Source organism: Primulina eburnea, chromosome 16 (assembly GCF_022965805.1).
Source record: "Primulina eburnea isolate SZY01 chromosome 16, ASM2296580v1, whole genome shotgun sequence".
In the NCBI taxonomy this organism is placed as follows: Eukaryota; Viridiplantae; Streptophyta; class Magnoliopsida; order Lamiales; family Gesneriaceae; genus Primulina; species Primulina eburnea.
Genome location: NC_133116.1, coordinates 10,163,096 through 10,177,295, shown reverse-complemented (window position 1 = coordinate 10,177,295; position 14,200 = coordinate 10,163,096). Strand labels below are relative to the sequence as shown.

Genomic DNA, 14,200 nt, shown 5'->3' with positions numbered 1-14,200 from the left:
GATATGGCTTAATCATCTTTTAATAATTAAATTAAACAATCTAGGCCCATTAACTATTATTATATCTATATAATTAGCACCTAAGTGTCATTAACCTAAACCTAAAAACTCCCATCAGCCGACACCCTCCCCAGCCGCTGTCACTCTCGGTTTCAGCAAGAGGCCCCATAGATTTTGTCTTGCTCTTGCATTAGAATTTCCTCCGGCCTTCATCTCGGGTCCCTCACGAGTAAGCATCATTTAAGGCACGCTTTTGTATCTTTCTTCATGCATCATTCGCGCTGTATATACTGGTTTATGCTTGTGTGTTTTGAAACCTCTCGATCTGTCCATGAACGCTAGTGTCAAAGAAATTTTCATGGGTTTCCTTACATTCTTTTTCGGTGCTCACGATTTTTCTAAGTTTCTTGCGAGGGGCCGCTGTTCTTGGTTGTCTAGGAGTTACTCATGATGGGTCCGAACCATGTCCTGGTATAGTCCTAGCACTGCTGGACCGATCCCTTGAGCGAGACATTGGTACCGAATGCAAGGAGAGTCGGGGGAGTCACTTTTGGTGTCTAGCGGGTGAGGTGTTAGTGGAGGTTGCATGGGGCCGATTGTGTGGTTAAATAAGGTTCATTAGAGTCTAATCTAAGTCCATGTTAGGTGGGTTAAGAGCTGGTGAATCGGTGATTAGCCGATGGAGTGAAATTGGGAAAAGGGTGCATGAAGTGGTGAATTGTGAATGGACCGAGAGCTTTGTTTTTCATTCTAGAATAGTGGCCGAGAGTTTTGGGTCTAATATTATAGTATTAGGAGCTTTTTAGTATTTTTTTAAGTTATGGTAAAAGTCGTAGAAGAATTGGGTAAATTTTCGATTTATTCAGATTAAAACCGGAACCCCGACCCGAGTTTTTAAAACGAATTAGATAAGTTATGATACGGGCTCGAGTTTACATCTAGGAATATTTTAAAAATGTTTCGGAATATTTTAAGGAGTTTGGTAAGCTTCGGATCAATTTTAGAGGTCCAGGGTTGAAACGATAATTTTTGGGTTTATAGGGGCAAAATTGTCATTTTGCACCCGGGGTGAGATTTGAGTCCTAGCAGCGCCCTGAGCACGAATCATAATATTTTTAAATGTTCATGCATCACGTTTACGATTTTTATGCTATTTTAATAATTATGGTGCATGCTTAATTTAAAGGAATTAAGTGAGGAAGAGAAGAGCAATCCGTCTCCGCCGCGCCGCGTCGTTATTTTGTTTGTTTTATGTCAAAACAAACCAAGGCATGTATATACTTTTTCTAAACCTCAATCAAGTCATATAGGTATTTTTAAATATCGCAAGTATATGATTTTAATGCAAGAAAATCGAAGTTGTTCATATTTAATTATGTTATTTAATTATATTACGTGCATGAAAACAGAAAATGATTATTTTTGAGATTTATGCGATACGGCTTGTGGTTCATTCACTATGTGGGAGTGATATTATTTATACGGTCGCCAGTGACCGCTCAGTTCAGGTTGGTACCACCCGGTCGCCAGTGACCGATCAGTTCAGGATGGTACCATCGGGTCTTCAGTGACCGACAGCTCAGTTCAGTTTCAGCCTCCCCGGTAGTCAGTTACCGATCAGTTCAGCTTAGTGCAGTGGCCACAGGCGTAAAACATAATCTCAACAGAAAATTTTATCAGTTATTTCAGTACAGGGCTTCAAGGAGCAAATATTTTTACTGTGATTATCAGTTCAGTTATGCACGTATTATAATTGCTCAGTACAGATTATTTTCAGCAGTTACCGATCAGTTCAGCTTAGTGCAGTGGCCACAGGCGTAAAACATAATCTCAACAGAAAATTTTATCAGTTATTTCAGTACAGGGCTCCAAGGAGCAAATATTTTTACTGTGATTATCAGTTCAGTTATGCACGTATTATAATTGCTCAGTACAGATTATTTTCAGTATGCCTCATGACATGATATTTTACCCCATGCATATTTTTACTCAGATTTTACTCGTTACCTGCGATATATGCATGCTGAGTCTTTAGGCTCACTAGACTTGATTGTTGTAGGTACTGATGAGGTCAGTGCCGAGGGCGGGGACCAGTGAGCCAGCTTGGGTCGGCAGTAGTGGCACCCGAGGACCTCAGCGCAGCAGTGTTTATTTTATTCCGCAAACTAAATTTTTATCAGTCATCGAACATTTTTAAATTGTTGTTGTTGGAAAACAATTATTTTCTTCCGCTGCTTTTATTTTAAACATTGAACTCGATTCATCAGTTGATCTTATGAGAAAGGCCAATTAAGTTCTTTTAAAAAGAAAATTTTTAATTTTCCGCAAATTTTCAAGCAAGAAGTTTTAGGGGCCTTCACAGTTGGTATCAGAGCCTATGTTCTTGTAAAGGGTTACACTACTACTGACCACGAGAAGCTCACGAAGTCACGCCTTCGGTCTGTAAGTTTTACTTTTCAGCATTTTATTTAAAGCACGAATTATTTTGACAGCATGCTTCCATGAAATAATTTCGACCAGATTTTCAGTATTTCAGTGTTCATTTCAAATAAATTATGGAATTATGCATGTTAGTTACGTATGGGTTATGTTGGAACAGTATGCCTCCTAGACGCCTTGTTTAGCGCGCGAGGGATGATGAGTGCCGTCATGAGGACGATGAGCATCAGAGGTAGGAGGGAAATGCACCTCCACCCCCACCAGACATAAATAAGAATTTTGCTATTGGGCATTAGGAGAGGTCGTAAATTATTTGACTATATTAATTTTTGGGTTAGTAGTACTGATGTTCTACTTATGGGCCATAAGTTAAACTTAAAAATTATGAATGCTTCTGAGACTTGTAGAATTTCTAAAAAAATTATTAATGGTTCTTGGTTGCTAGTAGAGTAAATTTTTGAGGATTTCATATAAGCAATAGCGATTCGAAGACTACGACAATCTTTAAGATTATAAATGTACAATTTGAGGATTTTAAGTATCTATGGAAATGTAAGATTAATTATGAGAATTTATTTAGGATGCATGCTCTACATAGTTGGATTTAAGTATTGAATTGTAGGAATTGAGAATTTTAAGGACCTAATTGTAATAACCAATGATTTGAGGACATAGGTTCAAAAATAAAATTCTAAGGGACTATTTTTGAATTTACCAAATTTTGGGATTTAATTTTGAGTTCGAGAATTTAAAAGTTTAATGAGGTAAAGATGGAAAATTTTATGGGGACAATGATGCAAATTTCTAAGAGTTGTAGGGCTAAAATGTAAATTTGGAGAACTGTAAGAGTCAGATTGCAATTTCAAAATTTTAAGGATTAAATGCGAATTTTGAGGAATTGGAATTTTAAGTATTTATAGGAATGTAAGACGTGTTATGGGAATTAATTTTGGGTTTAATAAACTTAAGGCTATTGAACCTTATGATGCGGGAAATCTATAAAAATGAAATTGGGAATACTGAGAACTAATGGGTAATTGTGGAATTTCGAGATTTAGGACAAAAAAAAATTGGATGATATTCGAGGAAAGTAAGAATTAATTTTACAATTTTAAGAAACTTGAGAACTTATTTAGTAGTAAGTGAGAATTGAACGTTTTAAATTATAGGAATTTTCGGTTATTTAGGCTCGAAGGAAATATAGAATATTTAGATATTTGGGTTATAATGTCATAATGAATGGTAACCAAGGACATTGTAAGATGAATCAATCTTAGGCGTGAAAGTTTAAACGTTAGTGAAATAATGTTGTGGCAAATCAAGAATTTAAAGTGATGACGATTTAAGGTAAATTTGATCGGTTAGTTAAGTTATAAGGATAGACATTGAGTTAGTAAATTTTTGGGAACATAAGTTTGATGTGTCACAAGTTTTAGTCATGATCTTAACAGTTAAGATTATACCTTGTGAGAATATAAAATTTTAAAAAATTGGGGTACGATGATGGTTAGTTTAATTGGTAGACGCACGTAAGAGGTGAGGTAGACACCTTGCCTTGAGAAATTTTGGAAGTCATTAACAAACTTGGGACTAAACGGATATGTGTATTGGGATTATTTTATTCAAAGCTATTTGGATTAGGTAAATTTTAATTTCAAATTTATGGGATATTTGCTCATACGGATATTTTGGGTGAAATAAAAACAAAAGGGAATTTGTTGTGTTCAATATAAGTTATCAATGGATGAATATGAAGATTTTTATCAAGTAAGAAATCTAAAAGCTTGATATGGGGATTCTAGAATTTTATGGGTTATAAGTGAAGTTGATTTATTAGAGTTAGTCCAACATTAATGTGGGATGATTTAGTAAGTTTTATACGCTAGTACTAATTAAGAATTAAGGATACGTAAGAATGCGACATTTATTTCAAGGAGAAAGGTCCAAGGGTCTTAGGTCTCAACTTTAATGTAATTGGGAAGATAATAGTTTAAGCATGTAATTGATACTAGAAGGATTTTATTATTAAGGTAGAAGAGCGATATTGTATAATTGGGTTTTATGAATTAACGTTACTCGAGGTTTAAGAATGTGCAACAATTTTACATTCGGGAGGTACTCGTAAATAATTAAGTTATGTGAGTTTGGTGCTGTAAGATAAAGATTCGAATCAAGAATCTTAGCATAATATTATTATGAGGTTGAGATAAGGTTTAACAGTTAAGTATATTATCGAGTATAAGAATCGATCAGTAAATTCTGATGCAAAGGTTTCTTAAGTCGAACTGCATAAATGCTATTATAATAGGTCGATGAAGGTTACGAGTATATTATAAGAAAAGTAAGGTGCGATAAGTTTAGACATCCATCTCTAGTATAAGAAACTGCGGGATAAGTCATAATTCGGGGCTATAGTTCAATAGAACTAAGTTATCATACGTTGTTTTAAGTTGCGATTCACAAACGAGGATTTCGATAGACAAATTTAATTAGGATCGAGGAGGCGTAAGGACAGCTCGGCATTTATTTTATCAGAGTAGCGCAACGGAAGCATGTTTTATTGGGAGGGTAGAATTAAGAGTTTAAACTTTTGTGTATCAAGGATGAGCGAATTTCGAGGACGAAATTTCTTTTAAGGGGGGAAGGATTGTAGAACCCGTAAATTAGACTGCGTATAAGCCATGCATAACTCCTAGTATTTAATTTAAAATGATTTTTATTGCATGAGTATTTAAATTCTTTTCTTTAAATTTATTTATTTTACGCAGTAGTTTAATCGTCATCTTTTCAGTATATAAGTGAGGCCGGACTGGAGATGGAGTATTGAGATAAATTAATAAAGTCATGTTTAATTATTTTATGCATTTTATGCATAATTCATGCATGATAGGATTTGCTTCACGAAATTTTAAAAGTTCGTGCATTAGAATTTTAAGTTGCATTTCACGTTCGAGCGAGGATCGGAGACCGGGGAATTTTCAGGAAATTATTTTAATTACACGATTAATTTTTTATAAATTAATTTAGAGCATTTTAAGTGTATTGTTCAAAAATAGGATTTTATTAGGGTATTTTTACCCGCGAGACTTTATTTTTAGCGTTTCGTGAATTTTAGCGAATCGGGGGACTTTTTAAGAGTTCGGCTAATAGTTTAAAAATCTTTTCAACTCGTTATATTTTTCGGGAGTGGGTTCGAGCTTAATGGGCCTACTTTTGAGTTGATATGGCTTAATCATCTTTTAATAATTAAATTAAACAATCTAGGCCCATTAACTATTATTATATCTATATAATTAGCACCTAAGTGTCATTAACCTAAACCTAAAAACTCCCATCAGCCGACACCCTCCCCAGCCGCTGTCACTCTCGGTTTCAGCAAGAGGCCCCATAGATTTTGTCTTGCTCTTGCATTAGAATTTCCTCCGGCCTTCATCTCGGGTCCCTCACGAGTAAGCATCATTTAAGGCACGCTTTTGTATCTTTCTTCATGCATCATTCGCGCTGTATATACTGGTTTATGCTTGTGTGTTTTGAAACCTCTCGATCTGTCCATGAACGCTAGTGTCAAAGAAATTTTCATGGGTTTCCTTACATTCTTTTTCGGTGCTCACGATTTTTCTAAGTTTCTTGCGAGGGGCCGCTGTTCTTGGTTGTCTAGGAGTTACTCATGATGGGTCCGAACCATGTCCTGGTATAGTCCTAGCACTGCTGGACCGATCCCTTGAGCGAGACATTGGTACCGAATGCAAGGAGAGTCGGGGGAGTCACTTTTGGTGTCTAGCGGGTGAGGTGTTAGTGGAGGTTGCATGGGGCCGATTGTGTGGTTAAATAAGGTTCATTAGAGTCTAATCTAAGTCCATGTTAGGTGGGTTAAGAGCTGGTGAATCGGTGATTAGCCGATGGAGTGAAATTGGGAAAAGGGTGCATGAAGTGGTGAATTGTGAATGGACCGAGAGCTTTGTTTTTCATTCTAGAATAGTGGCCGAGAGTTTTGGGTCTAATATTATAGTATTAGGAGCTTTTTAGTATTTTTTTAAGTTATGGTAAAAGTCGTAGAAGAATTGGGTAAATTTTCGATTTATTCAGATTAAAACCGGAACCCCGACCCGAGTTTTTAAAACGAATTAGATAAGTTATGATACGGGCTCGAGTTTACATCTAGGAATATTTTAAAAATGTTTCGGAATATTTTAAGGAGTTTGGTAAGCTTCGGATCAATTTTAGAGGTCCAGGGTTGAAACGATAATTTTTGGGTTTATAGGGGCAAAATTGTCATTTTGCACCCGGGGTGAGATTTGAGTCCTAGCAGCGCCCTGAGCACGAATCATAATATTTTTAAATGTTCATGCATCACGTTTACGATTTTTATGCTATTTTAATAATTATGGTGCATGCTTAATTTAAAGGAATTAAGTGAGGAAGAGAAGAGCAATCCGTCTCCGCCGCGCCGCGTCGTTATTTTGTTTGTTTTATGTCAAAACAAACCAAGGCATGTATATACTTTTTCTAAACCTCAATCAAGTCATATAGGTATTTTTAAATATCGCAAGTATATGATTTTAATGCAAGAAAATCGAAGTTGTTCATATTTAATTATGTTATTTAATTATATTACGTGCATGAAAACAGAAAATGATTATTTTTGAGATTTATGCGATACGGCTTGTGGTTCATTCACTATGTGGGAGTGATATTATTTATACGGTCGCCAGTGACCGCTCAGTTCAGGTTGGTACCACCCGGTCGCCAGTGACCGATCAGTTCAGGATGGTACCATCGGGTCTTCAGTGACCGACAGCTCAGTTCAGTTTCAGCCTCCCCGGTAGTCAGTTACCGATCAGTTCAGCTTAGTGCAGTGGCCACAGGCGTAAAACATAATCTCAACAGAAAATTTTATCAGTTATTTCAGTACAGGGCTTCAAGGAGCAAATATTTTTACTGTGATTATCAGTTCAGTTATGCACGTATTATAATTGCTCAGTACAGATTATTTTCAGCAGTTACCGATCAGTTCAGCTTAGTGCAGTGGCCACAGGCGTAAAACATAATCTCAACAGAAAATTTTATCAGTTATTTCAGTACAGGGCTCCAAGGAGCAAATATTTTTACTGTGATTATCAGTTCAGTTATGCACGTATTATAATTGCTCAGTACAGATTATTTTCAGTATGCCTCATGACATGATATTTTATCCCATGCATATTTTTACTCAGATTTTACTCATTACCTGCGATATATGCATGCTGAGTCTTTAGGCTCACTAGACTTGATTGTTGTAGGTACTGATGAGGTCAGGGCCGAGGGCGGGGACCAGTGAGCCAGCTTGGGTCGGCAGTAGTGGCACCCGAGGACCTCAGCGCAGCAGTGTTTATTTTATTCCGCAAACTAAATTTTTATCAGTCATCGAACATTTTTAAATTGTTGTTGTTGGAAAACAATTATTTTCTTCCGCTGCTTTTATTTTAAACATTGAACTCGATTCATCAGTTGATCTTATGAGAAAGGCCAATTAAGTTCTTTTAAAAAGAAAATTTTTAATTTTCCGCAAATTTTCAAGCAAGAAGTTTTAGGGGCCTTCACAATTATGTTATTTTATTTCTTGAGTCATTGAAACTTAAACATGTCTACACCAATATCTAAGAGTTGCCTTCTAAATATTGTCAAAGGTTTAAATATTATTTAGCTTCAATTTCTTCTCCTTCTAAATATCGTCTACTTACAATATTTCGGTTTTTTGGACACATAAAAGGAGTTTGCCAATTTCTACTTTATTTGTAATGTATTTATCGAAATCCTTGCAGTAGTTTATATTTTGTTTTGTCATATCGATTTTTTATAGCACACTTTAATAGATCGTTCTATTTATTTTGTTTGTTTATGTTGTACTATGTTATTATTCGATAAAATGAATAATTTCTTACTACGCTTGCCCAAAGAGTGTTTAGCATATGCATAAAATGCTTAAAGATATCTACAACTTGATTTTTTTTTTCAATTTATTAAATGAATGTAGAAATAAATTTTAGGTTTTGATATTCAATAAATTTTAGTGCGATGATATTCTCATGTTTTTTAGACAATATTTTGACTATTTGTTTAATTATTTTTAATGGACTTCTATCATTGTTTCACATTAGATGATATTACTGTTTCAAAAAAATATTATTTTTTATGATCAACATCTATATCATTTAAGGTAACAAGTTGAGTTTGACCTATTTTTTTAAGCTTTGGAATCTCTTGCTTTTCATGGATCAAGTGCAAAAATTTTACTGTCTTGGTGTTTTAAAATCATGAAGGTTTGATATATTAGCCTCATATATTCATGACACACGCAACGCGTGTGCCTCGGTGGCTAGTATATATATATATATTAAGAACTTATTATTAGTTATTGAAATCATATTCGATCATACTTAATGGATTTTATTATATGTACAATTTATGATGAAACCATGATGAGTAGGTCTTTTGTGAAACGGTTTCATGAATTTTTATCTGTGAGACATGTCAACCGTACCGATATTCACAATAAAAAGTAGAACTCTTAACATAAAAAGTAATAATTTTTCATGGATGACCCAAATAAGATATCTGTCTAACAAAATACACCGTGAGACCGTCTCACACAAGTTTTTGTATCACATATGGCCACATACACAATTTGTTTCTTTAGTAGAATCTCTAAATTTTTCAAAAAAAAAAAAATATTTTACTTTGAATTTTTTTAATATATATGCACATAGTCAAATTAAAATGGTATTTGATTTTTTTACAAAGAAAATTTAAAATGGTATTTGCTCAAGAAAATATTAGCAATACATCCATATAGTTTTGGTTTATTATCGATTCAGTCTCTCATTTAGGTCGAGATGCCAAAACGGTCACCTTGTGTTTTTAATGTTGTCCGGTTAAATCCAGCATCAACGGACCCTCCAAAAAATCGAACCCAATTAAAACCCTTTAATAAAAGAACCCAAATTGAGATTCAATATTCACCCATTTGAAACCCTCGACCCTGATCTCCTCACGACCTCACCCACACATCGAATTATCATCCGGAGATTCTAAACCGTAGCTTGTGAAATCGGCGAGGCAGCAGAAGCAGGAAACTTTGCGACTCAGCAGGTAAAATCGACCCTTAAACCTGAAAAATCGTATTAGATAGCTCACAAGTTTTTACATATCTAAAAAGTTGCTTAAATACAAAATTTAATTTCAATTAGATAATGGAGACTACACGGTTGTACCCGAGGAGCTTGAAACTAGGATTTGTATGATTATGGCAATATGATACAAAAGTGCAACCATCAGAGGTGCATGGTTATGGTCGCTCCAACCCCTTTGGTGGAATCGGATTCCATAAGGAATGGAATAACCTGGTTCTCATCGTGTGTATGGGAGGGAGAATTAGGGATTTTTTTAAGGAGATATGGGGATTTTGAGTCTCAATTTGGCGTATTTCCATCATATCATCAAACCCATTTTCACCCAAAAAAAGGAGAAGAAAAAAAAATCCAAACCCTCGAATTTCAGATTTTGAACGTTCATTAATTTACTTAGTCACATACACAAAGTTCTTGGAATCTTGTCTGATTGAAATTCGCGTATTCAATTTCAGAACTTGAGTGACAAAACCTAATCAGCTTTGTGGAATTACAGATGGAGGACATTACGTTGCCGATTCTATTCGAGCAGGCTCAAAAGATTCACCAAATCGCCTCCGATTCTTCAATCGAACAGGTTTTAGAGTGACTGTGTATTAGATGTGTGTTATATTCTGTTATCTTTTCCTTTGAGTATTATTTCATGTATATGTTTCATTCTTAATAATTATTGTCAGGAAACTGTGAGAAACGGTTGCGAGCTTTTGAGGAAATGCGAGGATATGATTGGAAAGTTGGGGTTATTTTCATCTAATGAGACGAAGGATGATATCAGTACTAACAACCTCAAATATCTTCTTGTAGGTGTTGAATATTTTTTTAATCTTCATGAAAGGCAAAGTAATCTAAATGGATGAATGTTCTGGTTTTGTTTTCCGCTTTAATCTTTAAACTCACTTTCTTGCAAATGTGATAAAAAAAAACGTGAGCTGATTTTCGTTTCTGTGATAATCTGATGTATTGTTCGTGTCTGAAAGTTATCGTTTAAAAGTATTTAACTCATGGTCTTTGATGCAGGTTCCATATTATCTCGGTGAGCTAACAGAAAAAAATTCACAGGAGAACCGGATTCAGATTCTTAAAGCTTCACCAGCCAAGCTAAAGGTACTAGATTTAGATTTTGGTCACACGATAAGGCAATGTGCTCAAGGAAGCTATTGATAATTTTTTGAATGTCGAATTTTCATTTGGCCATATTCTAGGAGTTTATTTCATTTTGTGAAGCTATGGAGCTAGTACCAGAAGATGAACTGGAATCATCTATGCAATCAAGGAGCAATTCATCTGCTGATCAAAGAGCTAAGAAGGTTGGCATTCTTCCTCGGACATGTTTCATTGAACTTCATAGTTCCATTTGTTGAATAAGTGATAGTACTCCTCTGCATCTAATACTTGGGATTTACTTCAGATTGCTCGGTTCAAATGCACAAAAGCGGCCGAGTCAAAATTGCTTGAAATAAAGGAACGGAAGGAACGTCGTGGGCGCTCAACTAGAGCATCTGCACTATCTACTCCCATAGAGAGGGAGGAACAAGATTTAGAGGATGATGACGGAGAAGAGGAAAGGGAAGTAAGTTGTTTATTGAGAATTCATTTAATCAATGTGATGTTCTTTATAGAATAGGTTTCTAGCGTGAGTTACACTGTGTCTCCTGGCTCTTCTTAATGCCAAAAGCACATAATATACAATTTTATGATGCACATTTCACTGCTGCTTGTAATTAGAATACATGTGGCCAATCTATGTAGCTGCTCTGAATCATGATAAAGAGGAATAATTCACCATTTTATGGTCGTAATAACTTGAACAGACATATCTGGACTGAGAATTCATCTCTATTTAACACCGGCACTTTCTTGTTGGCTTTAAGGCTTATTTTTTGCTGGTCATTTATTTTTCCTCTGTGTCAGTATTATGAGGAAAATTCACCCTCGCAATTGCCTATGTCACCATCTGATATGTGCTTTCTATTCTATTTTGAAGCATAAACATGTTAAATTGTTTGTTATAACACATTTTTCCCTGATTGTTGTCAAAATTGTTGAAATCAATGCGCTAATTCTAAAAGGCATCCCTCGATGACACTGCTCAATTAAGAACCATTGTTTTTATTTGTTCCTCCCCTTCCCTCCATACCATTGCATGGATCATAATGATGATTGTTTGGTTAGATGCCTGCAGGCATGGATAACCACCATCTCCTTGGCACTATGTAAGGTTGGTCTGGATGTTTCTGATCTTTGGAGACTGTCCTTTGTATTTTTAACTTCTTTCTCTTGTTTCCTTGGTACTTACCCACATGCCTATAACAGTCGTTTGATTTGTCGGAGATGCTTAAGAAAGAGGAAGAAATGCTCTTAGCTGTAAAGGAGAACCAATCCAAGGTATGTAGTCGGTAATATATTTTCTCTCTATCATGTTCATGCATCGTCTTGGGAATGCATTCTTTCATGAAATTATATGCCACGGGTCTGGCAACATTTCCTTCTGTTCCCTTCAGTTCTCTTACAATGTGACTACTGTATAGGTGCTTCCCCGGCCTTCTGTTGTCAAGTTCATGGTTGCTTCGATACTACATTTTATTGTTTTCCTCGCGTGACCTGAATCCTCCTGTTGTCAAGTTCATGGTTGCTTCGATACTACATTTTATTGTTTTCCTCGCGTGACCTGAATCCTCAACTCTGTGTTTATTTCATATACCATATTCAACTTTCACAATTATGTTCTGTGTGCAAGTGATACTACGCCTTTTATAGGAAGGGGACGGCAACTATTCACAATCTACTCTTAATGAGCGCACCCACAAAGCTGAATCCTGGCATCGTGATGCTGCGGCAAGGGCTCGATATACTAAACCTGCAACTCCTATTACATGTGCTACTTTTGCTCAAGATGTTTTAGAAGGTCGAGCAAAGGTGTCACGGTTTCACGAGCACAAGCACCAACGTATGATATTCGGACCCGCTAGCCTTGTTTCCAAAAACCCAACAAGCGAGAGAGAGAGAATGGCAGCCCAGGTTTTCCAACCTCATCACAGGTATGCTGCTGCTAGTCTTAATAACTCAAAAATCACCCGACTCTTCGCTTTGAACACGCACTTGAGGAAAAGAAAATAAATAAATATGGTTCGCATTTACAGAATGCCAACTATGAGTATCGAAGAAGCTGGGCTGAAGGAGATGAATATTATGAACAAATGGCAAGAGAATAATGCAAAGCTCATGGAAGAAGCGAACTCATCATGGTACAAGGATAATCGTCAGTCAAAACCAGGCGAGGACGATGAGGAAGATGATGATGCGGCACAAGAGAAGGCAAGGGTGTGGGACGACTGGAAAGACGACAACCCTCGTGGGGCAGGCAATAAGAAGCTCACACCCTGTGGCTAAGACTGAAGATATTGTTGAAATTTCTTTCATGTCACTAAGTAGAATTACACAAATAAAATTGGCGGATGATTGCTTCGGTTTTCCGTGTCTGCCTAGTGATTCAGTTCCAGTTTTGTGGTGCTGCTGTTATAAATTATGAACATTTCCTTGTATGATAGACGTAGCCGATGAGTACGTGTTTTGTGCGTTCGAAAAATCACCTGATATTTGTTTTCTTGAATTAATATATTTTTCAAAAAGGTAAAATTTGAAATTCAACATGGCTACGGAAAGATATATTTGAGTTTTCTAAATAAATTCAAAATTATGAATTTTAAATATTCAATCCAAATACATCATAAATTACCAATATAATTTGTGTCTGCTTAGATTTAGGCTAACAAAATCTCCATTTACATTTTTAAAATCCTATTGGATTTCCAAAACCTGATAAATTTAAACTTAAAACAAATTCTATTAATAAATCGTCCAGAATTTGGAAGAAAAATAACTAATCGACATAAATAAAAAAGATAATATAGACATCACACAAACTTTGATAACTCCCTGCAAAAATTCATAGACAGCTCAAGCATTTTCATTGTTTTGTACAAATTTCCGACATATTTTATTTTAAAGTTCCATGATATTTAAGCTCCTACTGATTTGTATATATACATGATAATATTGATATTTTATTTCTTCAAATTTGGTCTTTAGTTTTAAAGTTGTATTTGTTTTAGAGATTATATGGCGGATTTGTATCAATCCTTATTTTATTAGCTTAAATTAAAATATTCAAATACAAATTATGTAATAACTCACAATCAATCCGGTTGTTATGGACTATGGTGGACCAAACTCAGGTACTCTTCGAAGTTCTATCCATATGTTTTCATATAATATATTATTATTAAAAATAAATAAATTAATGTAAATTAAAAAATTTATGGATTGCTTTGAATACATTTAAAGATAATTATAAAAATATATTTTAATTAAAATAAGAGAGAAATAATTCCTGATAAGATCGCACCGTCCCCACCAGCCCACGCCAGCCCATGGAGAAGTTGTTCGGGGCCAATTAAAAATCTAACCCTAAGCAAATTTTAATTTTATATATTAGTCTTTTAGAATTCAAAATTTGATAAATAACATCCACTTAAAAAAATAATTAAAACAAAATAAGCATACAATACAAAACAAAAAGAGGAGAAAGAAAATGG

At 35.2% G+C, this 14,200-nt stretch overlaps 2 protein-coding genes across 2 annotated transcripts in view; one reads left to right on the top strand and one right to left on the bottom strand.

Moving 5' to 3' along the window:
• The window catches only part of LOC140816010 (PP2A regulatory subunit TAP46-like), a 43,330-nt gene that overhangs the window by 22,292 nt on the left and 6,838 nt on the right, over positions 1-14,200 (bottom strand). The gene's annotated exons all lie outside the window — the stretch shown is intronic.
• Positions 9,246-13,171, top strand: LOC140817426 (PP2A regulatory subunit TAP46-like). Its single transcript, XM_073177095.1, has 10 exons — positions 9,246-9,567; positions 10,102-10,182; positions 10,283-10,405; positions 10,623-10,709; positions 10,808-10,912; positions 11,014-11,175; positions 11,788-11,823; positions 11,919-11,990; positions 12,363-12,643; positions 12,746-13,171. Exons 2-10 carry the CDS (start codon positions 10,102-10,104, stop codon positions 12,993-12,995), a joined length of 1,197 nt encoding a protein of 398 aa, XP_073033196.1. The 5' UTR covers positions 9,246-9,567; the 3' UTR covers positions 12,996-13,171.

Excerpts from the sequence above, each read along its gene's own strand:
- LOC140817426 (XM_073177095.1), top strand. The coding sequence starts at position 10,102 with ATGGAGGACATTACGTTGCCGATTCTATTCGAGCAGGCTCAAAAGATT. Across the intron at positions 10,406-10,622 it reads ACAACCTCAAATATCTTCTT|GTTCCATATTATCTCGGTGA; the intron begins GTAGGTGTTGAA and ends TCTTTGATGCAG. Across the intron at positions 10,710-10,807 it reads CTTCACCAGCCAAGCTAAAG|GAGTTTATTTCATTTTGTGA; the intron begins GTACTAGATTTA and ends GCCATATTCTAG.